Source organism: Epinephelus fuscoguttatus, linkage group LG10 (assembly GCF_011397635.1).
Source record: "Epinephelus fuscoguttatus linkage group LG10, E.fuscoguttatus.final_Chr_v1".
Taxonomy (NCBI): Eukaryota; Metazoa; Chordata; class Actinopteri; order Perciformes; family Serranidae; genus Epinephelus; species Epinephelus fuscoguttatus.
Window position 1 is genome coordinate 33,789,157 of NC_064761.1, and position 26,858 is coordinate 33,816,014.

Genomic DNA, 26,858 nt, shown 5'->3' on the forward strand with positions numbered 1-26,858 from the left:
TTATCTGTATGTAGCTCTTATCTGTCACACCTAACCTCCAATGTTCAGACAGTACTTGCTGAGCAGGGCATGAAAATATCAGCAATATCAACAGCAATATCAACAATATCATATCAACAGACAAAGTGTATGTCAAGATCAAGAACCAACCCAATCACCAGAATAAATGTTGGAATTGTACATTTCTGCAAATCACAGATGTGTAACATTTGTACTTTATTGTATGTGGATACATTGAAACTTTACGTTTCTTTATGGTTCAACAAAGCTGTGGTTAACCAAGCACCAAACTAATGAAGCTAATGGAAGTGCCAAAACCGCAGTTCATTGAATGGCCACTTGAGGCTGGCTCCAAAAGTGAGTCAATCCTCACAGATTCCCATGTTTAAATGCACAACTTGATAGCGAAAATGAATATGTTTAAAAACGGTTTTGTTTTCTACAGCTTATTCAAATTCATGACAACTGTACAGGGGGTGAATTTTCTATATAACTCACCTGTTAACATTTTATTAGGGTTTAAAGTTAGGCATAATTCAGGGCGTGGCCACTTTGATAAGCAGGTTCCATCCTCTCACTTTACTCTAGAGAAAACAGACTGAGGGTACACAAACCAGTGAGTGATGTCATGGTGGCTATGTCTGTTAATCTATACAGTCTATGTCTTTAACATGCGGATAGGTTTAGGCTAATAACCACCTCTGTTAGGAAAAGATCATGTTTTAGCTGCCTGTACTCGTTTTTGGTGCCACAGTCACTGCTGAAAATGCCATGATGTCTTAAAAAACAAGTTTGCTTGTTTGTTGGTCTCAAACAGTCGTCTGCAGCTTGGCAGCCGTCTTGCCTAGGTCACACACCATCCACCATTCCCTCCACCCACTGATGACAAAGTACATGGAATCAGTCACTTTAAAAACATTGATATAGGTTATGCATAAAACGTACCAAGGTAACATATCCGTGGTTTACAGAAACTACCCAACTGCCTTTGTGCTTCTTCTAGCACTTTGTGCACCATTATGAAAATCTCAAGAGCACGTCTACATGACTAATTGCTCTTGAAATAGGAACTCAGCCTTCATCTGGGTATACGTCCCTCATTTAATTTGAAGGCATTGTAATCAAGTATACATGCATGTTCAGCACACAGTGGACGCGCTGGATGTGTAACAATACACGTTCTTTTCAGTAATCATGTAAGTCACAATATGAATAATGCATGATACATCACTGACAGTAATTGTCACTTTCAGCCTTGTGTGCGTATGGAATATTGTTGGATAATTTAAAAAAGGCGAAATGCGGTTGATTCAATATTCTCATTTCCCAAAGCCCTGAAAATGAGAGCAAAGACACATTGAAGAGAAGAGGGGGAAAAATATCCAAGGTGGATAGAATGTGTTTGTGATGATAAGCCAGGATGGATTATTTTCTTGCCACTCTGACAGCCCAGATAATGCAATTTATTTAGGACGAATGGAGACGCCACAAGTGCCGCTCTTGTAACAATAGACCCTCAATTTCTTCGTCAGTCTCACCGTGCAGGCCCGCTGAATCGGGCTGTATTGAATTGCTGGCATGTTACTCCTCCCCGGTCCTCTCCTCCCCTGATTCAGTGTGACGCTCGGTTCACGAGGTGCTCACTAAGAGCGCATCGACTGCTTTCTGCTGTCTCAGGCTTCTGGCACTGTAGCTAATTGCAAGTGTCATGCTTTTTCATAGTTTGTGTGTGTGTGCGTGTGTGTATGTGTTTGCTTGTGCAGAGAGGAGGAAAACATTTAATGCAGTTGAAAAGAGGTGAAGCTGAAACCAGAAAGGACTGAATCGAAATAGAATCAGAAACTTTATATGTGAATTTTTATTGCACTTTCACATATTTTGAATATGGAAGAATATTCTAAGTTATAAATGTTATTAAACTTCAGAGGTGGGATCAAGTCATTGTTATGCAAGTCCAAAGTAAGTCTCAAGTCTTTGCACTTAAGTCAGAAGTCAAGACAGGCAAGTCCTGAGATAAGTCCTAAGTGTACACTGACTATTTCCAAGTTCAGTGTCCTAAACTTTTAGTTTCAAGTCCTACACAAAACATAATGCCCACTCCAGCAAATGTCATACCATTTTAACAACTCCACCATGAATGGTTTGTTGGAAGTTGCGTCTCCATCTGTAATTTTCAACCTGCATGTTTTGCATACCGTAGTTGGGTTCTTGTTAAAAACCGTGTGGTTTTTGTACCAAAATGAAATTATCTTTGGTGTAATTTTTTCCAACTTGTCTTCAGTAACATATCCTTAGGGTGCTTTCACACCTGCCCTGTTAGGTTCCATTCAATTGAACTCAAGTACGTTTGCCCCCTCAGTGCGGTTCGTTTGGGCAGGTGTGAACACAGCAATCGCACTCGGGTGTGCACCAAAACAACCAAAGCAAGACCTTCTTGAAGTTGTGGTCTCAGTCTGGTTACAAACAAACTCTGGTGCGGTTTGTTTGTGGTGAGAACGTGTTCGGACATTGTTTGGGTTAAACATGAGCATGTTACAGTCCTGGAGGATTATTAATGTGCACCTCCTCCTGAATTGCCTTAATATGCACATTCAGCTCCTCCAATGCATCAAAACATTGTTTTCTAGTTGGAGCCGTGCCTCGTTTTCAAACTGTATGGTTTGACTAAAATGAACAATGACAGCAGTATAGTCCACGATGAGCAGCGCTAAAATCAACCTGCGTAGTTGTCCCTCCATTGTGACATTAGAAAGAGTCGCATTTATCTCGCAAGTATACTCTTCTTCAACGTTTTGTTTACTTCCTGGATTTTTCCCACATGAAAATTCTGACCAATCAAGAGCAGCTTTCTCGCACAAGGTATTTTATCTGGTCTGATTGTAAATGCTGCCGTGAGAACACGAACCAACTCTAGGCAATTATGCAGCTTTGTAACAAAATTAGTCCCTGATTCAGACCAAAGAAAGACAACTCTAGGTCTGAAAGCAGCCTCATGGTCCTGTCATGCAACTTGATTGGATGCTGTCAGATTGGTTCAAACAAAGTGAATCTGAAGAGAAACGAACCGATTCATTGCACACTTTTTAAATAACATACCTTTTATTCGTTGGGCTTGGTGAAAGGTATTAAGTATTTTCAGGGCAAAAGGCTCAAGTCAAAGTAAGGTCACGAGTCACTGGAGTTGAAGTCTACATCTTCTTGTGTCTCCACAGCTCTATTTCTTTTATGTCACATAAACCTGGAGGGTTGATTTACACCTACAGATATGACTGTAAACTGATAATAGCATTATGTAAATAAATAATAACTTGGAGGAGTTTAATATATTGGCAAGGCAGTCTTAGTCATTTGAGTAATTCAGTGTTGATTGCACCTTTCAGCGTGCTCAGTAATAATTAATGCACCACTGTAATGGGTTACATGTGGAATGTTTACAGACGGCAGCCAGTGTTGTTTTCACCCCTTTCACCCCTGGACACTCTCACACTTACACAAAGGTGTGTAGACGTAGCCAGACGCAGGGCACCGCATGTGGTCAGACAGACAGAAATAGCTGCTCCCTCCCCTGCAGCGCTCATCAATCCTAGTTTGTCAGAGGCCGTTCTGCTCGGGCTCGGTACAGTAATCACATCGCTACACCTGCTCCTTCCACAACCTTCCGTTCAAAGATGTGAACGTGCTCCCGAAGGATGCAAGGTGGCATCTGCAGCCTTTCAAGTGGTCAAGCTGGGTTCAAGCCCAGATTCAGCGTGTATCTAAGTTGTCAGTTGTCCTTGAGCACTGACTCCTTGCCAGCCTGGGAACGCTCAGTAGCTGACCGGGTGCTCTGATCTCCCTGTGGCGGAGAGATCAATAGAGTGCTACATTATTATTCGTTATAGCCGCCGGCTTTATACCATATGTGACCCTTTGGATTAATAGTATCGTCGTTTTGTGGTCTTTACAACCACATGTCCAGACTAATGCTATAACTACAGGCTGGAAGGCCCTCTTACATTGTGTTGTTTTGGGCTTAACACGGTTAATCTTAGGTCATCAATCAAAAACTGTGATCCTAAAATTTACTGAGACACATCCAACAACAGGCAATATAAAGCCTGAGCCACTAAAGAGAGCCTCTGTCAATATTCTTATAGTGTCAGAAATTTAGGACCAAAACCCTTCTGCCAAATGTCACTGTGGGTGTTGCTACAACCTGCGTTTACAAACCAGTAATGACATGACTGGCTAGCATATTGCTATTGCTAAAAAAATAAACATTTACATTAGGGCTGTACCCAAATATTCGGATATTCGAATATTCGTTTCTATGGGTAGGTATTCGTTATGAAAATTTGGTATTCGATATTCGTTTTTTTATTTACTTTTTTTTTTTTTTTTTTCTTTACATATTTTGTTGGCGCTAAATGTAGTCTTTTTGTTGTTGGTAAATGTAGGTTATCAATAAAAATCAAAACTTTTAAATTGCATTGTTAAAAATGTGAAAATATAGTATCGCCTACCAACGGAGCTTGTGCACGGCAGGCTTGAGCGCATCCATCTGAGGCTGTGGATCAAGTTTTACCACTTTATCACTATTCCCTCTAACTTGTAGCTGTTTTTTCGTTATCTTTTGAATTTAATATGAATTATAGAACCGTTTTTGTCAACGTTTGTTTCCCCCATTTTGTACAATAAATTATTGTTTAAAGTTTCAACAAGTTTCAACAAGTTTCTTTTGGAGTGCGTGACACAAGCGTGTTTTGAAAACAACCGCAGACTGTCACCTGCTCAACGCATCAGTACCTTCGGATGCCATGACAGTAATAGCCAGTAATGTCAAAATATCATTTACAGACCGATTTAACAGACGATCACTGCTGCCCGACCCGCAGGTCCATTTGCAGGTCCCGCGGGTTATGGGTTGACCCGCGCATCACTACTCAGCTCAGTCTATAAATACTGTACACAACAGTAGACATTATATTCTATTCAGGCCGGCAGAACCAGCAGCGCATCGGCTCTACAGTGCACGGCACTGCTGATTAACCATTTTACTGCAGCACAGAGTGTCTGCCAGCAACCAATTACTTGCAGAGGCTTCCTACAACTTATTTCAGCGGTTCCGATTTAAACAGAAGACAAATTAAACAGGATGACTAGCCAATGTGAAAATCAAAAAAAAAAAAAGCATAGAATAATATACTGAAGGAGACTGTTGTGCCATCATATTTTTTTGTGGTTTGAGAGCAAAGATCCGGTCGCTGCTGTGCAAAACTCCGCAATACAATTAGGTCCAAAAAAACCCCGGAGGAGTGCTTCGCAAGGAGTCTTTGAAAGGAGCCGAGCCTGGCGTAAAACCGGAGAGAGCAGGCAACACGGCCGCAGCACGGCCACAGCACCACACATGTCAAAAAATAAGTGGTCAAATGTGTGCTGTTGTGTTTACATTTCATTGACTAAATATGCGCTAAACTTTTTCAACTTTTGTTCAGAATCAGCTACTTATCACAGGTCACTGACGCGACTTTCTTCTCATTCATTCCCGTAGCGTCACAGTGCATTAAACAGTGGAAGCTCAGCTTCCAGAGACTTCAGTGGGGAAGCATGGAGTGGGTTGGTCCACTGCAGTGAAACTAGACAGTCATTGGATAAATGCTCGGTTTTGTCCTGCCCATCGGACACTCAGCGTCTCTGGGGGTCTATGGGGCAGTGGGCTGGCCTCGGCTGGCCTGAACGCTGGGCTTCTGCATGATGATTGGATGATCTGTCTGAGGCTGAATCCCTTTTTGATTGACAGCGAAATGAGCTAATCAGTGATCTTGAAATATAAACCACTACCGGAGCATTTTTTCAAGTTTCATTCCATTGTTCCGAGTTGATCTGGAGACTTTTCCAATCCTCTTAGTGACTATTTCTTTGTTAAAAACGACTAGCAACAAATCTAGCATCTTTTTCTGGTGTTATTGGAGACTGTACTCGTGTTTGGAGACTCTGACTTCTGTCACTCTGCAGTTACTGTCCCCAACGAGCAGCGAGTGCTGCTGTGAGCCCCTGCACCGACCTAAAACACTCACAGGCGGTCACAATAGCCTCGTGCAGCAGCCCCAGAGGGTAGAATTTACGTATAAATAAACGGACACATTTTATGATGTAGGCCAAAAATGAGCTTCCCCTCCTTGAAAGACCAGCAGCCGCCACTGTTTGGAAGTATAACTGCAGAGAGACACAGACACACCACTGTACAAGTATACATGCTCATGGCGTAGGCCACATGCATAGGCTACGGCTCTGCACAAGTATAAATCCCACTTAACTTACAGCTCAGCGCTCCTCTCACTTGAGTGGGGATGACATTATTTCATTGCATGGCTCTTCTAGACAATAGAAATGTTAACTCACCAAGTGGGTCAAATCCTCATTATGCAGGGTTTGTGACACGAAAAAAAATATCCACTGATCTACAGACGTCTCTTTTATTATGTAAGTCTATGGGAAAAAGTCTTTTTGGGCCTAATGGCAACATTTGACTACTATGTCAAATTGGCTTCAAGGCCTGTTTCTGTTCCTGGGGGCTTGATTGAGTTACCTTATGATGCAATCTCTATTCAGTAAAAATAAGATTTGGACAAACTTAAAGGAGCTATATGTAAGAAATCTAAAGCAAATAGTTGTAAAATCCTCCTAATATGTCACAGAGACTAAGGAATAATGTTCATATAACATACTGATCTCACCGACAACAATAGTACAGCCAGAATATTTGCATTTAAAAAACATTTTTACAGTCCGCAAATCATGTTTATGTTTTGAATTTGTGTTTTGGCCTGTTGCACCACCCACCGCCGTCTACCAGTCACGCAGTTAGTAGAGTCTCAGCATCAGTTACAGTTACGACTGAGCTACAGCAGCACGGCAAGCAGCATTAGCAGTGTCCCAATACATAGCATTAGCAGCCGGCTCCTCCTCAGCTGTATCCCAGCAGCACCGTTAGCAGCAGAGAAGCCGGACTTGCTCGAACGGTCCGCTGGAAAAACAAAGATCAAGGATGCGGCAACGCAGCCCTGCCACGGCAGCCGTCCGTGGGCAAACAAATCAGTCTCCAGTGAATCTACCTCGAATCTGTAGGGGAGGGTGAGCAGACATGACTCGCGGCAGTATTTTGAATTTGAGTGCAGTAACCGTTTTGGCCACATTCTTAGATACAGCGCCTTCAATTATAATGTTATCGCAATGTGTTCAAATGTAATCATGTAAAATGTAGCTTTTGGTAAACTTGAATAAGTACAGTTGTTTGAAGGAGAAATTTGGTGAGGTTTTCACAGCAGTATTAAATAGATATTAGAGGGGATATTAATTAGTAGTATAAAATAGTAAAAAGACTTTACTTAAAAAAGATTGTTTTATGTAAAAGAAGGTTAAAATAAAAGTTGTTTTGTAAATCTGAATCATTGAATCCGTGCTCATAGTAGAGTATAATGAATGAATTGCTTTAAGTGAATTCAGTTATTATTTTAATGAAGATTTCTTTGTTTTCCTGACACAAAATTAAACTACAAAAAAACAATCTGTATCAGCTGCATTGACGAAATTGTTATCAGTATCTACCCAGAGTGTCACAATCAGTGCATCCCTAATACCACTGGCTTTGACTGACAGTTGGTGCAGTGGGTTAAAAGGAATAGGCGTAAGCTTGGTTTCGGGGAGTCGAGGCGCACTGACCTTCCCAGTTGTGTGTGTGACCTCATGGACTGTATAGCTGAAGAGTTAGCTGTAATACCCCTCACTGCAGACTGTCAGCCTCTGCACACATTAGTCTGTCTGACTCTGCAGACTGACTGCCGGGGCGCTGACATCATCAGCACAAACCACAGCAGCTCCACCAACAAGTAAACCTAACCTCTGCCTCTCTCCGTCTCTTCCTCTCTCCTCTGCCACCTCCTCGCCCTCCCTTTCCACCCTCATGTAGCTCACCTCTGTAAATCAATCACTTTGAAGTAATCTGAGACCAAACCGGGGTCTGCATCGTTGTGCTAGAGAGAGGCGTTATCTATATTTCAACAGAAATAGGTTTCATATTTCCCCCAGTGTGTATTCAGCTTGCCGTGGCAGTAATTGTAGCTCATCTGCAGTGACTGACTGCCTGTCTGGGGACACGTTGATACATGGATCATATTCTTACCTGTGAGTCTGTCTGCCTCTGTCCATCCTGTCGAGGGAGAGATGGAAACTTGGAGTCACTCAAGTCATACAGATGACTTAGTCGACAGTAACTGTCATGGCAGTGGTGACCGTTGCTAAAACAGGAGTCCAACAAGTAACGAAACATGAGCACCCAGGTTGGCGTGTACTGGTAGCCAAATGGTTAAGGTGTATTTCACTTAACCTAACATTCTTGTTTTGATTTCAGGCATTAACCTTTGTTGGCCTCTCACTCTCCCCTCATTTCCTGTTTGCACCTTTGCTATCAGCAATCTAGTGAGAATGAGTATAAAAATAAGAGCTTTCCATTGTAAATGTCTAACAGTTTATGCAACAACTTCTTGGTTCAACTTTGACCTATTGTGCTTGCTGAAGTTGTGCACACACACTAGGTGCAATAAATGACAGTTAAGGTAATCGATAATCTCATCACTTATTTCTTGCCCTCTCTGACTTTACTGTATCATTATTGTTGTTTCTAGTTTTCAGTATGTATTTTGGTGAGTAGATCACGCTTATAACCGATAAATGTGAAATTACCCAAAACTAGTGCAGTACCCATTGAAAATGTGCCTGTTCAGAACAGGCCGATTGCTCGATCTCTAGTGTTGCTGCTTGCAGCTTTCTTGAAAGCCGCTCATCCAAACAACTTCACACTCGACACTAGAGCTACAACTGTTCATCCATTAGTTGTCAACTATTTCATAATCGATTATTTGTATAGTGGCCATTTCAACATACCATCGTTCCTAGGCCAGTTAGTTTGTGAGGTGTCTCGGTTTTGACTGGTGCTTCTGTTCCTTTTCTGAAGATCCAAAGTACTCACATGAGGCAGGAACAGGTTTAACAAGGTTTATTGAGAATCCAAAAAAGTAAACAAAACGACAGACTAAGTCCTTTCAAAATGACATCTTATATGGTCCTCCACCGACTCGATATCCAATTTCTATGTGTTCTCGTGTATGTCGGTGAAGATTCTCAGTCATCCAGGTCATGGTAATCACAAGTGCTATATCGTAGGCAACTGGACTTGTTTGTGTTTCTTGACGACGTTTCAAGGGTTCACATCCACACAGATTTTAAAGCCTGACCCTGCACCAGTCATTTAGAAGTGAAGAAGCTCCTTGGATGAGAATCGAAACATCTTCAAAAAACTCAAGCAGGTCCAGTTGCCTATGGTATGGCACTTATGATATTCTCATCTATTACCCTTATTATACTTCAACTCTGCATAACATGGTCAAAAACTTACTATAATCCAAATCAAACTTTATGTCGTCTTTTACGCACAAAGTTGTCCACAATCACCCTTTGTCATGAGCACTAAACTGCCTGACGCCACCATACCTGGCGTAAATTACTTGTGTCTGTATTCTAACATAAAAATAAGCTAAATATAAACATAACCTTAGCAGTCTACTACTGTGCACTATTCAAATAAACAGAAACGGTTGTCATCTTGGGCTTTGGGAAACAGTGAATGACTATTTTTTTTTTACCATTCTCTGACATTTTATAGACCAAACAATAATTGTTTAATTGTGAAAATAATCTTAATTGACAAGAAAAAGTAATCACAAGTTGCAGCCTTACCCGACACTGTGCTACCTTTGGTTCTGAGCAATACACCTGCCATGAAATAGTTGCATCCCCTAGCAGTGCTAAAATATATTCATTATTTGGGTAAAAACACACTTTTGTAAGTTACATCGCTAATGATTGAAATTGTTGAGTTTGCTACTCTGTAATATCTCCAATCTTTCTTCATCTGTTGTTGAACACACTGTCGCAATCAAGGGAGAGGGAGCTGTACCCAGCATGCTGTTTGGCGTTTCATGAGCCAGGGTCTCCTCTCAATACACTACACAGTGTGCACTTCTGGTTGTAGTAATGCAGTAATGTCCCTTAGATCTCAAGAGCTCACGCTCAACACTAAACCTCCTTGGATCCTCAGCAATACACCTGTCAAGTGTGCAGTGGATAGGATGAACAGCTGAGGAGATATTGGAATGACCGACATACAGACAGACAGCGACTCCTTCTATTTAAGTCAGATTATCTGCAAAAAAATTCTTAATGTAGGCTCGCTCCAAATGGGTTTTTGTTCCGGTCTTAGGTGACATTAAGCATCGACAGAACCACTTACACTGATGCATTATGCATGCCTTTCTTTGCTCTGTATCATCACTAAACGCATAAAACACATGTTCACCGTAGCCATCATGCCAGTGACAATATGAATATTTCACACTACATCACGGTGATGATGACAACGACTGTATTTAAGCCCATACTTTGCAGTTTAGCGCAGCAACCCATATGGCTCTAACTGCTCTGTGCGCCTCAGTACCTTTTAGGGATGTACTGTAGCATTAAATTTTAACGGGGCAGCTCTTGCTGGGCCCAGGTGATGGCTTATCACGCTCATAGAGGGGAAACACTTGAACAGGCCAAGGCATGATCTCTGTCTCAGCAAAGCTATTACAAGGTTCAGTGAGCCCAAGCACAGCAACGCGGCGGGCGATAAGCAGGTGTATATACAGTAAATGTAAGTGCGTGTGTGTGCAGTTTTGCTCTGAGTGCGGGTCTGTGTGAGTATGTGTGTGTGTGTGTGAGTGTGTGTGTGTGTGTGTGTTACACGTTTATTCTTGCAGAGTTCAGTGTTTCTGTCAGCACAACCCTTTCTGCAGGCTTCCATTATGTCGAATTTGCTAACCACTCAGCTTCGGACTTCATGGGATGCAAGACATTTCCCTTATCTCAATCCTCCTTTATGGTCCGTTCTAAATCCTGGGTGTGTGTATGAGTTGACATCAGGGAGTAGCTTCCTAAATGTGCCACAAGACTAAGATAATCTTCCTCCTGAGAGGCTTAGGAAAAACTTAAGATGACCCCATAGAGCAGTAAAATGTCACACAGGAGAACATGTTTTAAGAAATTCTGCACAGGACGGAAGAGATGTTGCAGCATGTGTTCAATGTCAGCGAAGAAGACTTTACATTAGCTATCTGATTACTATGACTGCAAAGCTCAGACCTGAAAGCTGACCCCATGTATGGCCAAATCTGCTCCATTTCATAAACTGTAGCGCTACACAGACTGTCCTTCTCTTCCTCGGACTTCGGATTTCACTCTTTCTCTTTTCCTTTCTGTCTTTTGCAGAGGAAAAAGAAAGACACACAGTAGGAATGGAAGACGCGACCTATTTTAAGACCAGTGTGTAATTAATCATAAGCTAGCAGCAAGCATTAAGAGAGGAGGAAATGTATGATAGCTCCCTCTGTGACTTTCTGTCCCTCCCTAGCTGACATTTTTTCTCTCTCTCATACTTGTGCCTCTACACTAAATTTTAATTTGTATCCTTCCCTCTTTCCCTTCCTTCCTCCTCATCTCTCTCACTCTCTCGTGCCTTTTTTTTTTATGTTTTTCACTCGCATATTAATTTTTAGTTTCACATCTTCACACACACACTCCTAATTATAAAAACCGCAAAATGTCACCCAGCACCCCGGCATGAATGTTTAAACACTAAACCAGTCACATTTCACAAGTTACCTGTTACATGTTAAAATTGTGCACATGTTTATTCGATCATGCAGAACATTTCTTCGGACTGAGACGTTGCCGTCGTCACCCAATCCGTAACTGCTGTTTCATCCCTGTATACTGTACATGTGATGTCACCGCTCAGGCTGCAGGCTACTGTTTATGAACAGATGGTGAAGAACACAGTCTCATTTGTGTGTAATAAGTCGTTACTAATTGTCTGCAGATTGGATCAATGTCCTATTCTGCTACAGCGCAGCTCTCAGTCTGCATTTCCACAGCCACCATTTATCAGTGCTGGTAGATGGTAGCTGAGGAAAAGTCCTTTTCATCTCATCATTAAAGCAATTTCACTGGAACTGGTCAAATTATGCCAATAAATGGTTTCTTTTGTGGAGAAAATGAACCAATAGGAACAGACTTTTAAGGGTTTTAAGGCACAGACGCCTGTATTCCCACACACAGTCGCCATGCACCAGCTATGCTCTAATTTTTCCTATCAGTTGGTGATGCCATCCACTTAAATCCTAAGAAGCTTATTGATTATTTCTTAAGATATGTCACTCACTTTTCACGATTGGAAATGAAAACCCTGTGCAGTAAGCCGGAGCTAAAGTATTACCCTCTGTGGTGTGATGGACTGGGAGAATGGTCATAAGAAGTTTGGCCTTATAGCTACTGAAGGCTTCCTCACTAAGGCGACTTGATGACCCGGTCCTCGGCTGTCAGTTACACTATGTGCATCACTGCCTTTTCCACTGCAGCAGATACATGTCCGCCCAGGCTGAGACTCAAAGTGGGGAGACGTTTGTGCAGCTGAGATTTAATACCAAAACTGTATGCAGAGATACTCACATCAGGCTTATCTTAGGCAGCCGGGTTTGTAGAGCACACAGGGACGTTTTGAGATGTTACGAGCTTAAGTGTAAGAATTTTAAACTAAACATTTGCCTCAGGTCTTTAGCTCAGCGTATCTGACATATGCTTTTGATGTGATGGGACTCACCTGGTGTTTATTCTGCAGTAATTTGTTCTCAGTAGGTCATTATTTTTATCAAAGTGATATTATTACGTTAGTTTCTTAGGGCACATCACTGATTGACACCTGTAGCTTTTAACATCAAGCAGTGGCATTGCACAGGACTTTGAAAGCATTAAAAGGAAACTTTGCTCATTTTAAACCAGCTCTGTGCCATTGCAGTGAAGGCAGTTTGTGCAGAAGAACAGTGTTTGAAGTGTTTTGCCAGCACCATATGTCTCCACAGACCTCGACCAGCAAATGAGTGAAGAGCTCCAGGCTCTGGTGGCATGAGGGAAGCCAAGTGCCATACATTTGCACACACTATCCACAATGCAATGACACAGACCTGGTTGGAAAATCTGCGTAGTTTCCCTTTAAGCACTGAGTACATGTCAGTATTAGTGGATTAACATCTTAATTTTATCAGTGTCATGTGTCTATTTTTTTATAACGTACTTATTGCGTAACTGGTTGAGCATCATGATTAGAGGCAAATTAGTCTTGTTTTTAGCCACTTACCAATAATAAACTATTTATATAGCACCTTTCAAAACACAGTGACAGTGCTGTACAATAAAACTAAACACAATTAAAATGCAAGGAGAATAAAACAAATAGCATGTCATAAAATGCCATCTAGTAAAAGATAAAATAAGGAAGGCCAAGGCTAAAATCAAGATAATAAATGGGAAATAACATCAATAAGGCAGCAATAAAATAGACTGCTCAGATAAAGTTCGGATTCCAAGTCATTCCAGGGCCTCAGGGCTATGTCCCCTTTGGTTTTCAGTCTGGACTCTGGGACAAGCTGAAGACCTCTGCCCGAGGATGTCAAACTATGCAGAGGTTTATAAGGTACTAACAGGTCTGAAATGTAGTCTGGAGCCAGGCCATAATGAGCCTTAAAAGTAATTAATACGATTTTAAAATCAATCCTAAAACAAACAGGGAGCCCATGTAAACAGGCTAAAACTGGTTTGATGTGGTCGTGCTTAGTGGTTTTGGTGAAAAGCCTGTTCTGAACAATCTGAAGTCATTGCAAGGTTTTTTGATTAATAAAAATAAAGGCTGTTGCAGTAATGAAGACGCAAAGAGATAAGAGCATGTATAAGAGTTTCTGTATCTCTAAAAGTTAAAATAGATCTTATTTTAGCAATATTTCTGAGGAGATAAAAGCATGATTGAACAAGCTTATTGACATGTTCAAAACATAAATTACTATCAAACATGACACCAAGATTTCTTGCAACTGGCTTCATGTGTTGAGGCAGGTAACCAACAGATTGCAGTATTTGTTTCGTGATATGCTGTGACACAATTACAAGGAGTTCTGTTTATTAGAATTGAGCTGAAGAAAAGTTGTGTTGTGTTCTGGTGTTGTGTAAACACCTGAACACAACACCACAACACTCCTGAAAACTGGCAATGGAAACACAAATCAGTGCGGCATGGCTTTACTCGGCACGGCCAAGAGTGACAATGGAAAAAGAACACAACACCTGAATGCAACACCTGGACACAACACCTGAACACAACAACTGAACACAACATCAGAACACACCACCTGAACACACCTGAACACAACACCTAAACACACCTGAACACAACAACTGAACACAACATCAGAACACACCACCTGAACACACCAGAACACAACACCTAAACACATCTGAACACACCTGAACACAACACCTAAACACAGCTGAACACAACACCTAAACACAGCTGAACACACCTGAACACAACACCTAAACACAGCTGAACACACCTGAACACAACACTTGCATACAACACCTGAACACACCTGAACACACCTGAACACAACGCCTGGACTAGGGATGGGAATTGATAGGATTTTATCTATCAATGCCCTTATCGATTCTGCTTATCGATCCGATTCTTTATTGATTCCCTTATCGATTCCTCCTGTGAATGAATGATATCACCTCCTGTTGTTTGTAACCCAATACATCTGCTTTCAAAACGTTTTATTATGAACCTTAAAGCCATGGTCTAGTTTAGAAAGATGATGAGAAAGATTTGAAAAAAAGCATCCCCAGCCTGAGTGTGTCAACACCACGCAGCTAGTGCAGCTTAGCCTGAGTGTCAGACTGAAGCTCCCAGAACCTTCAGTCTGACATTGCCTCCATTGAAGGCGATTTACAAGGGGGAGGGAATTTGATTTTTTCCCTAACCAATCAGTAGAGATCAACGACTCACCCAGAATCTGACGTCATTAGTATCCATGCCTCGGGGGTGCCGAAAACAAGCAAGCATTGTCCGTTTAAAATGTCTCCATCGTTGTGCACGCCCAGCTGCATCGCCGTTAAATCCAGTTTACCAGCTTCCTTAATTTGGTCCTCCATTAACGCGAGTAGTGGCAAAATACCTCGATAGCATCGTTAATGTGGTCTGTAGGATCTGTAGCGGTCGCCATTGTTGCTATCCTCACCAGTTACCCACCAGTGTACAGCTTGACATCACAGTGGCGCTGATTGGCTAACCGCCCCCACCCCCGGTGTTCATTGGTCCGTCTATCGTTTGGACAAGATAAATCACAAATTCATTGAAGTATGCCAGACCAGAGATGCAAGCCTACTCAGTTGAGTGGGCAGGGTCTATGGTCTGGAACCAGGCTAAGTGCAGCTAACTCAGGTGAGGCAGCTAACGCAGCTAGCCCAGCATATTATAACAACAAATAGCGTGCAAATCAACTCAACTGCCCTCATCGTACCATCCTTGGTGTTCCCATGAAATCCGAGCATCCGAGCATCCCCCGAGGAGCGGGGATGCGGCGAAGCTCCACAGTGGGCTAGCAGCTCCAGGGAGGCTAACAACAACAGCACCCCGCCCGCCGTCCACCTGGAGCGGGGATGCGCCGAAGCTCCACAGTGAGCTAGCAGCTCCAGGGAGGCTAACAACAGCTGAAGTGAAGCTACAGTTTTGACCGCTTCTGTCTCTCCGCCATTACGTCTTCTTTGTTGTTGAACGGGCTGCTGACTGACGAGCATAGATTCGGCGTAATGAAAAGAATCGATAAGGGAATCGTTAAGCATAAAGGCTAATGATGTTGATGAATTGGACCAGTTGGAACCGGTTCTTAACAGGAACCGGTTTTCGATTCCCATCCCTAGCCTGGACACACCTGAACACAACACCTGAACACACCTAAACACACCTGAACACAACACCTGAACACACCTAAACACACCTGAACACACCTGAACACACCTAAACACACCTGAACACAACGCTTGGACACACCTGAACACAACACCTGAACACATCACCTGAATACAACACCTGGACACTGAAACCTGCTGGCAGGACGCGCTTTCCAAGCAAACCAAAAAAAAATGTCTGCATGCCCAAAGGCATAATTTTTGTGGAATCATGAAACTGACTTAGGTTATGGCTAGGTGTTGCATAAATAATTGGTCAGGTTAGAGCAAGGTTGGATTGGTGTTAAGGTCAGAGAAAACACAGACTGATGTTGCATTTGGTCACACAAGCTTTGCCACTCGAAACTTTGCATGACTTTGAAAGTAGCTACCCAAATGCTTTTGCCAAACATTGTTAAAGTTGTAGATTTGCTGCTCCACAACACTTATAATTTGTACCATCAGAAAATATCTCTCATTATGTATTTCTGCTGTTTCATGGTTGAAGTGTGAAACATTACTGACTCTCTGTTGACTCACTGTCAAACTAAAGGTCAAAGTGTGTTACATGTACACTGGTGTTATCCACAGACAGACTCAAACAGCTCCTTTCCTTCCTCTCTTTTCTCTCCATTTCCTCCCCTCCATTACTTGACATTTTTAGACCTAACCAGGCGCACACATTGACCATATCCTGTGTTCTTATTTCCAGTGTCATTCCCTGCTCAGCACTCAGCTGATTTTATCATCTCCATCAGTACATCATTAACCTTTAAGCAATGTATGTTTTCAAATCACGTACAGTGTTGTTTTTTGCCTCCCCGCTGTTGATTTAAGAAACGAGCCCGTCTCTAATGGTTTTTCTCATTCAGCGAATCACTTTTATGTATTTTCAAAGGCAGCCTTTCCATCATCTCCTCTGCCCTGTGTATCAACAGCAGCCTCTCTGCAGCGGTGGGAGTCTATCACCCCGTTTCACAGGAAATTGAACACTCACTCACGTTACTGTACTGTATATCTCAGCAACGTGCGATGAGTCAGGGTCTGACGAACATCAAAAATTAAAAACACATGCTTGCCTGCGTACACATATGCATAAACACACACACATACAAATGGCAGTATTCCCAGACTTTCAGGGGAGCTACATTCATACATCATTAAGTGAATCTTGGTGTTATTATGGAGAAGATGCAGTGAATTAGATGGCCTGAAAGATTGTGTCAGGGGCTGCAATCCTATCAGGACTGGATAATAAAAAGACACTTAATCTCACCAGTTCCCCACAGTCCTTCTTTGCACACAAAATAAAAAATCCCGACGCCCGCTCTGCACTCTAACCGTCCTTGTCAAATTCTCCTCCTCCCTCCGTCCCATCCTAAAATATAAGAGCAATAATTACGACTTAATCTCCTCAATCTCCGCCATTCATCCACCAAAATATTTCCCATGAAGAGGCATGGAGTTATGGCCCAGCAATGTAAAATGTGTTTATTACCTCCTCTGCAACGTGATAATGTGCCATAAAAATGGGTGTCTGTGCGTATATGCATGTCCAGGCGATGATCAGCTAATTTATGAGGACCTTGGCTCATCAGTGGGACCTGGGATGAGAGACAGCAGAACGGCAGGAGGGGGTTGACTCAGCACATTGTCCTTCGTCTGGCGAGCATCAGTCATGATAAACAGGGGCACGACAGACGCAACAACAGCCAATCCATCACCTTGTAGAAAGTCATAGAAACCGGGACGAGTCTGCGTACTGTCTGGCCACTCGACTCTTTCTCTGTCTCTGTCAGAGAGCGGCGAGAGGATGGGCTCAGTCAGGATAATGAGAGTAGCATTATGCTGGCTCACTGCCTGTCATAGTTTGTCAACATTCGAGGCACTTTCGTAATGCTCTTTCTCTGTAGAAAATGAATTATAAATCCACATCTGTCTCCCCGCTCTGTCCGTCTTTACAGTGGAGAACAACCCATGCCAGACCAACCCCTGTCTCCACGGAGGGAGCTGCCTGCAGGAAGGTGATGGCTATAGTTGCTACTGTCCTCAGGGCTTCTCAGGAGAGAGCTGCGAGATCGGTGAGTCACTGCCCGGTCAGGGCTGAGCGAAAGACCTCAGAGGTCAGCAGCTGCAGGCAGATGCTGTGTCACTGTGGCATACGGGAAAGAGAGACGGGCATATGTTGGCATAACATTTACCAGATGTACCCTACTGTGCTGTGAATTCAGGAGGAAAGCACCAACAAGTTTCCCAAAGTGAGTTTTGTTTCCTTATTTGTTAGTTGGATTCAATCTCAACGCTCTCAAAGTCGAGAGGAGCTTTTCTGTCAGGTCCAGTAGTTTTGGATCAAGCTGGCTGACTGAAAGTGAACAGGGGATATCCATATGCTGCGAGTCAGCCAGTTGTGACAGAGGTTGCTGAATGTTGTGCTATATGCACTCAGCTGTGTGTGTGTGTGCGTTTGTGTGCGTGTGCAGGTTTTCACCTTCTGCCCCAGGAGTAGTTGGCAGCTCATCTTTCCTCTCAGCTGTGTGATGGGAGAATGTGGCTGTCAGAAAATGGTTGTGTGTGTGTGGGTGTAGGTGTGTATAGGTGTGTGTGTGAGCTTGTGACTGAGACATGCAAGGACACATTGGCCACAGAGGAGCCCTGATCGGGATCAGTGAGAGATGGAGCAGCTGATCAAAGTGCTGAGGGAAAACAGGAAAATAAAGAAAAGAAGTAGATGTGGCACTGGCAGAAAATATCAAAGTAGACTTGAAGAAATTCAGCATCATGAACCTCATGCTGTTAGACTGAGCTGTAACACATCACAGTTGATACAGAGTCGTTGTCGAAGGCGTTCAGTCTGGCACATTGATTCTGGGCCCCGGCCAAAGGACCGTGGGTTGAACCATAGTAAATATTAGATTGCATTAGAGGCTGGACTCTTTTTGTGGTGTAATGTGGGCAATTAAAACTCTACTCTTACATTTATGGCTTTCAAGGCTTCTCTTTCTCTGAGTAGCTTTTTTTTTTTTCAAAGCTTATTTCGAGCACTGAGCTCCATTTGCTGTATCTATTAAGGCCTTGGAGTAAATCAAAGGCCATTCCTGTTTTTATGATTAAATATGTGGTGTTTATCTGAGTATAAGTGCTGTAAGGATCAAGTTTAAATAGTCATTAGACAGATGCAACATCGAAATTCTTTTCCCTGACTCACTAAATTGGCAAAGAGCACACTGAATCTTTTGTTAGTCCAACTTCTCTGTGCTCTGTGTTAAATATTCATGCATACAAAGACAACAGCTGAGGTTTCAAGGGTCAGTACTTAAAGAAGAAGGTCATAGATCAGGGGTCAGGGGTCATGTGAGACATATTGTCTTGGGTCTGATTATCAATAACCTTTAGTTCTTATACCTAAAAGAACATATTATGCAGCATTTAGGTGTGCCTGTGCATAAACACCATTGGTAATCAATCGGCAATCTGCCATTAGGATCAATACCTTGTGACAAATGCATGTTAACTGCATGAATTACACACACATGTAGTTTGTAATGATTTGCTGCAGTCGATGTGGTTTAAGGTTTGATATTGAATGAGGCAAACTTAATGTTTTCTTTGAGAAGCAATTGGAATGAATTATGGTATTTTAGCCTAAATGTCGGGGGGGAAAGCACATTCATAAAATATTTGTTATTTACTGATTACTTCTGCGCTTGCGTGTCTGTCCTTCGGCTTTCTTCTCTCAGGAGTGTTTAATTGCCTTTCCCTGTGTTACTAAAGTGTTGTGATGTTGATTATGTTGCCAAACAGCTGCATATCTGATGTTTTTAATATTAATTACGGCCAAAGGCAAAAAGGTTAATTGCTTATTACAGCGAACGCTTGACCACAATTTTACCAACTTAACACATTGCTGCTGCAGAGGAAATAGGCCGTGAGGGAAGTGGGGCTTAATTTCAATGATGCATTGCACATCCGCACCCTCTGTGCGCATCAGTTCATCAGTAATGGTTGACCATCTTACTGAAGGTCGTTTGCTTTCTCTTTTGGCTCCCAAACTAGTTTAGATACACCCACCACAGCCCCATTATAGCCCATTGAGAGGCATATAAACTAATATCCCCTGCACTGCCTCTGCTCTCCACGTGAAATGATTATTTAGGCAAAATGAGGCACCACAGCTGCAACGCACCTTAGAGGCTGTCTCCAGGACTTGGCTTGTAGCTGCAATTATTTGGGAAGAAGCGTTTTTGGGAGCTGCATTATTGATGGCCTGTGTTTCTACTGTGGGTCTGTAGTTAATATTTATGAGTTCAGGGGGAGAGAACGAGAGAGAAGCTGTGGACACCTCAGTGTTAGCACTCCAGCTCCACTAGATCCTCATCTTTAGAAAGTCCTTCACTTCATCTGTATTCCTAACTTAATCTAAATTGATTCGGGGCTGTCAGTAGAGACGCACGGACTATAGCGTGGAGTACCCTTATTAAAAATCTAAGCTTAAGGTTATTGTTTGCCATTGATCAGCAGGACTGTTTTGTAAAGTCTGGATCCTGCAGCAGTATAAGTGATTAATGAGGCACAGCACAGCCTGTCAGTTTGATGGCCATGTGCTGAGATACAATAATGAAATATATTTTCCTTCCCCACAGCTGGAATCAACATTTGTTTGCAGATATGAGAGAAAAAATATAGCCCATAAGAGAGATGTAAACAAAATACACCTCTGCTCTGGGGGATTCTCCTCTTCCACTGATTATTTTGAGATTGAATAGCTAAATATTTCAGTCTTAATAGCTCTCGTAGTTGTTGTGCAACATCTTCTGATGCTAAGCTAGGGCACATCTTCAGTGATCATCGGGTGGTACGGTCTCTGGAACATGAGACACCCTCGCTCAGCCGACCCAACTGAGGTTGATCAAGCCTCAGCTTGTGCCCGAGCTGCACTCGCCCACAGATTCGCTCTCTTAATCCAGAGCCACCTGGAGGCTTTCTTTGCCGCCTCCGTACTGTTACAGATGGCCCTCCTCCTCCTCCTCTCGTCTGTGATGCAGAGTGCAGAGTAAGCCCTACAGAGTCCTGTCCCGCACAGCCTATGCACCCTACCTCTGCAGGCAAACGCTTCGCCTTCCAGTCTTGTTCATGGCAGTCGCTGACTAAGTCCCTGTACTTACCTCTCTTGTGCTCGAAAGCCTCCTCCATACGGTCCTCCCAAGGCACTGTCAGCTCCAGCATGACTGTGTCCTTGGTTGCCTCTTGAACCAGGACAGTGTCAGGTCTGAGGGTCGTCTTTGCTAAATGCTGAGGGAACTTGAGTTGCTTACCCAGGTCCACCATTAGTGTAGAGGAGCCCTGATGTTGCTGTGTCCAGAGGATTTTGGGGCATCTATTAGAGTGGTATAATGTTCATGTGTACATTTTCATCGGTTTAAAACCACCTGAAGCTAAGAATAGTTGTGTTATTATTTTCTTAGAATGAGCCGTTTATATCTACATACTGAGTGGGTCGTCTCCCACTCAGTTCACCATGTTTCTACAGTAACCCAGGACAGACAAATCAAACACAGGCCCTTAAAAGGGCCATTCCTGTTTTTGCGTCGACCACTGTAGTTCACCTACACACCCTCTGCACACAGGAGAAGTCTCAGTTATGCAACCTCACCGCTAGATGCCTCTAAATCCTATACACTGGCCCTTTAAAAGGACTTAATATAAATCAAGCTCGGCAACGCAGTCAAAATACCACTCGAAATGTCTTTGTGCATTCTACAGAGTAATTCAGATTGAACAACCCACTCTGTATGCAAGAGCACATGGTGTGTAAACAAAGGGAAATAGCACTGAAAGTGTACAACAAGAACAAATTATGGAGGGATTTGAGATTTCAAGCGGCGTGAGAGCGTGTTGGCAACGCTGCAAAATGTGAAATTATGCTGTGTTACTAGATTTTAGCACTGATGAACAATTATATTCATGATATTACATACTAAACTAAAAACCTAAAATAAAAGTCAGAGCAACAGATGCAGAGCATCCCTGTAACCATGGTAACACACCCTAACTCCCGCAGAGAACAGGGAGAGCCACTGGCTGAGATCACTCTGAGCATCATGGGAATACATTACAGTGTAATAGATTTCCCCCTGATGGTCAGAATAACTTGCTAGATTTGTTGCTAGCTGCTTTATAGACATAAAGTTGCTGAGAGAGTGAGCAAGAAAGTCTATTGAGTGTGTGTGTGGGAGAGAGAGTGTGTGTGTCAGTTACCCTCATGTGATTCAATCGGTGGGAACATCTGCATTCGCCCCAAAAGATTCATTGATTGTATGAGCTCATAATTCATATTCATATTAAATATTTTGGCAGTATAAAAAGACCCATGGCTTTAGCCCCATTGCTGTGCCTTAAAGCCACAGTTGGTAACTTTGATTCAAGATTCTGTGTGTTGTGCTGCCTAGTTTGATACTTTGACTACAGGTCACGAGCGGTGATTGACATGATTGACAGTTCCATTTTACTCCTTGGCTCTGATTGGTTGTTTTAGTTCATGTGCGATAAGGCCATTAGAAGCGCTACAAGGCAATAGAGCAGGCAGAGGAATATGATTTTTTTTTTTCCAGATTATCTGTCTCATTTAGTGCTGTTTGAATACAGTGACAGTTTCAGCAAGTATGACAAAATTATTTTTTTATAGACGTTGCTAGCTAACAGCGTCGGTGGACCGGTGTAAAATTTTTCAAACTGGTTGGATATTAAGAGTTGGACTGGACCAGACTGGTATACTGAATTTTATGCACTTGACTCAAGTCACATGACTCAGCAGCCTCCCACAAGAGGAGCATAATGACACCATGTCCCAACAGCAAACTAGCTTCCAACTATTATCCTATTGCACTGCATAATGTCTGAACTCTCTGTCCACACTGAATCCATTAAATATGCACTTCTGTCACATCATATAAACAAACCAAGTATCTATCAGCTGTGTGCTCCAGACCAGACTGGATATGTAACCACTTAAAAGGTGTTTGAGCAGCCTACTTGCTATCGTCCTATGTTTGTAATGTTACTTTTTAAAACAGAAAACAAGTTTTATATTGTGGTATTTACTGGAAATAACCTACAAAGTAGCCAACAGCAAGTAGCCTAGCTTGTTTTAAACGATGGTCCTATAGCTTACCAGAGATGCCCTTAAGCCAGCTGACACCTATGTTGATGTTTTTCTAGTATTGAAATATGTTGTGTTTTAATTCCTCAATTCAGCTTCATTATTCAGCCATTTTTCGTTCATTGCGGCGCTTTCAAAGTGAGCAACAGGTAGCCTATAAATAGAAATAGGCTGGAACACTAGACACACAAGGAGCTAAGACAAAGTGGCACTGAGAGAAAACAAGACACACACTAAATACTCTGGTGAGGGGACAGACATTCAGACACAGGTGAAGTCATCAGAAGGAAGGGGAAATACACAGGGGCAGGAAGGGTGGTGATCTGAAACAAGAGGAGATGTGAATGAACTAAAAAGGAAACAATATGAATGAATGAGTTGACAGGACTTGAGCTGTGACATAAACAGCACAAGGTATCGTCCGCTGACAGTTAGGACATTTCTTTCGTCGGCTTCAAATCCAAAATGTTGCCATATTGCTGCAGTTTTGTTTCCTTGAGAGATGAACTCTGCCATGTCTCCTCTCGTCACCTCAAAAAACACATGAACTTTGTAATAAACAAACACAGTGTGCACAGCTCTACCCCTCCCACCTCTGCTGACATTTGATCCCCTTAACGCTGCTGTGCTCAGCTCACAGCCTGTCAGACACTGCTGTCTCTATTAGTCAGTTTATAAACAAACATAACATTATGGTAATCGTCTTGTCATATTGCTTATTACTAATGCAATACAAGTTGGAATTAGAACAGTGGCGCAGTCAGCAAAGGTTGCTGATGTAGGCTACTTTTTTAATTTGTAAGAATGTGTCATAATGACAAGTGTCAGTTCAGTCGGTTTGCAATAAATCAAACCAGTTTAAGCTCGTACACTGGACCGGATCAGCAAACCTGGAAATGGACCCAAAACTAAAATGTGACCACTCCCCACACACGTAAAGAGTGGTCAACTCAAAAATGATTGCTGCTGACATGTGAATAAAGCTAATAAAGACAATTGGTAGCATTGTTCTTTAATGGGGCAGTCTTTACACCCATAAATGTCCCTTTGTAACCTCATATAACGTGTTTAAAAGTACAATACCTTCAGTTCATTTAGATTCAAGAACACAGAAATAGAGTGATGAGGTCGCCAGTATTGAACGAGCTCTTTTAAAGGTTGAGCTACATCCTTGTTTTACATTTATATTGCGTCCGTCTTGTTTTCCTTTGTGGATCTCAAAAATGAAATCTCATTCTTGTTGACAGCGACAGCTATTTCTGTTTAGTTCAAATGTGGTTTGTTGTGGAGGAAACGCATTAACCTGTCTCATTCTATTGCCGAAGACGGGTCAACAAATCACTGTGATTCTAAGTGGAGCAGGAGTTAGGGAAATCATTTCTGGTCGACTGCTGTTTGTTCTTCAGAAGGACCTCAATCAGCCCATCAGTCAGCCAGAGGAAAGGAAGAGAGCAGGCAGGTAAATCATTTCGAGCTGCGAGACATTCGCGTGCATCTGGATTAAGCGACAAATAGAGAGGGACCGGTAAATGCAGTGTTTCTTTCATGGCTTTTTGCAACAGAATCAAAATCTATTGCTGGTGTGCCTTCTGGATTTCAAATGCAGAATGTGGTGTGGGGGGGTCAAGATGGTAAATGATCCTCTTAAAAGGAGGAAATTACTCTGATCGCACAATTCTCTCATCCTGTCTTTCGACCCCTGTCCCCCTTCCTCTCCATCCATCTTCCTCATGGCCCTGTGTGGATTCCCCTCCTCCATTTTCTCCATCGTTTGCATGTTAAATTATCGGAGATAACTGAACCTGAGCTGCTGTCTCACCCTTTCTATTTCAATCCACTCGTCTCGTCTTTCTCCTGCCTTATCAGCCTCTCTGCTTCATTTCTCTTTATCTCCTCAAGCACATCAGTCAGAAACAACAACCCGAGTGCAGGTGGGCATACACATGTGAAAAAGGCAAACACGCCTACAGTATGCCGTCCTATCGCTACCGAACAAACTTCACCAACATTCAGTCAGACTCACAGGTGTTTTTGAAAAACTCCCAGGTCAATTTCAGCAAAATAAATTGAATAGCAACATCCTCTATCGGTGCACACAGCAATGTCCTCGAGTTGGTTTTCTGCTCGACAGGAAGCACACCTGATGCGTTTTTTTATTATTATTATTGCACCTCCCCACACTCTCTTGGCCTCATTTCCAATCATGGTGATTAGATCTGAGTTTTCTCTCCCACTTCCTGCCTCTCGCCCTCCCTACTCATGTACGTTTTTATCAAATGTGATTTTCTCTTTCCTCGCGTTTATTACTCTGACCACATCTTCCTTTCGTTACCACCTTTCTTCTCTCTCTCTCTCTTTTATTAATCCTCCATTACTCCTTTCTCTATAATTTTCTTTGTCTCCCTTCTATGACTCTTTTACTCATTTTTTCCTTCCTATTCAGCCCATCTCCTTGCCCTCCTCTCTTCCCTCCCTCTCACCCCTCCAGCACGTTGCTCTTTGGCAGGACCTACAGTATTGAAATTGCTCCGCAGTGCAGAGATTGGGGTGAAAACAAACCTGTAGCCCCCGAGCATTTCTCCCACACACAACACATTTCATTTGCTGCCACACTTCCTCTCGCTCCCGCAACCCCTAACCTCTCCCACCTTCTCTCTCCCCGGCTCTGTGCTTCCGTCTCTTTCTCTCTCTCTCTTCCTCTGAATTTCCCTGTCAAAGGCCAATACAATTATTCATACAGAAATGTCTCTGTACTCATGCATAAAATGAAACTTATTCAAGCTCACACGTTCACTCACCTGCATACTTGAATTGCCAAATATGCTCACAAGGGTGTGCACAAAATATATTCTTCTTTTGACTTCTTTTTTTTTTTTTAAATATATATATATATATATATATTCCTCTTACACAGATGTGGATTCCCTCACACACACCTATTTGGGTCTGTCTTATATAAAACTAATATGTACCCAAGACTATATGAAGAGCTAATGCATTACTCATGTTTAAAGAGGCCATGAGAAATGCCCCCGCTGGGCCTCTGTATTAACTAATTCATCCTCTGAGACCCACTCCTCTCACATCAGCTCATATGATTGAGCTTGAAAGATTCATGAGGTTGAGGCTATTAATATCATCGGCCCCTAACCCACCTTACCAGTGTTTCCACAGATCTGAGCGATGAGGTCAAGGAGGATGGAATGGGAAAGGACGCGCTGTGGATGAGGATAATGGTGGGTTTTTATTGTAGATACACACAGACAGTTGAGATATTTGTCAGCAGATGCCCCGGAACCTGGTGGTTTGAGGTGAAGTGAAGCAGAAAGCGAAATTGGCATGCTCAGAGCTGGAGGTATTGTATGCAATAAAGCTGACTTATGGCTAGAAGTGGAACAAAAGTGTGGGCAAGGAAGAGAGAGAGCTGCAGATAGATAGAGTCTCAGTGAGTTGCAAGGGTATGTAGAGGAAGACAGATGGAAAGGGCCGGCGCTGCCATGCTGCTCCCCCCAGGACACCCCATTCAGTCCTTCATTAATGATGGAATGGATTTATGTGTTTGGCTCCAAATCCTCCAAGTTCTAGTGCTTACGTCAATATGTTGTCGAGTTTTACTGCTATTTCTTGGCTTCTACTTTTCCTGCAATGTTCGATCCCATGCTGGCCACAGGGTGACAGAATGCACCATGAGAAAGCGATGATTCATGTCATGATGGGCATTTTGATTGCTCACATACGGCACAGACAAGGATAATAGGATTAAATACTGGAAATGGAAATTCTGGTATTTACT

The 26,858-nt window shown here is 42.6% G+C and overlaps 1 protein-coding gene and 1 long non-coding RNA gene across 3 annotated transcripts in view; one reads left to right on the top strand and one right to left on the bottom strand.

Moving 5' to 3' along the window:
- The window catches only part of ncanb (neurocan b), a 268,070-nt gene that overhangs the window by 164,172 nt on the left and 77,040 nt on the right, over positions 1-26,858 (top strand). For both annotated transcript variants that reach the window (XM_049588829.1, XM_049588830.1), the window contains one exon: positions 17,874-17,990. In XM_049588829.1, the coding sequence (XP_049444786.1) occupies positions 17,874-17,990 (117 nt within the window). The remainder of the gene's footprint in view (positions 1-17,873; positions 17,991-26,858) is intronic.
- Positions 1-26,858, bottom strand: part of LOC125896356 (uncharacterized) — a 179,240-nt gene that overhangs the window by 75,211 nt on the left and 77,171 nt on the right. The gene's annotated exons all lie outside the window — the stretch shown is intronic.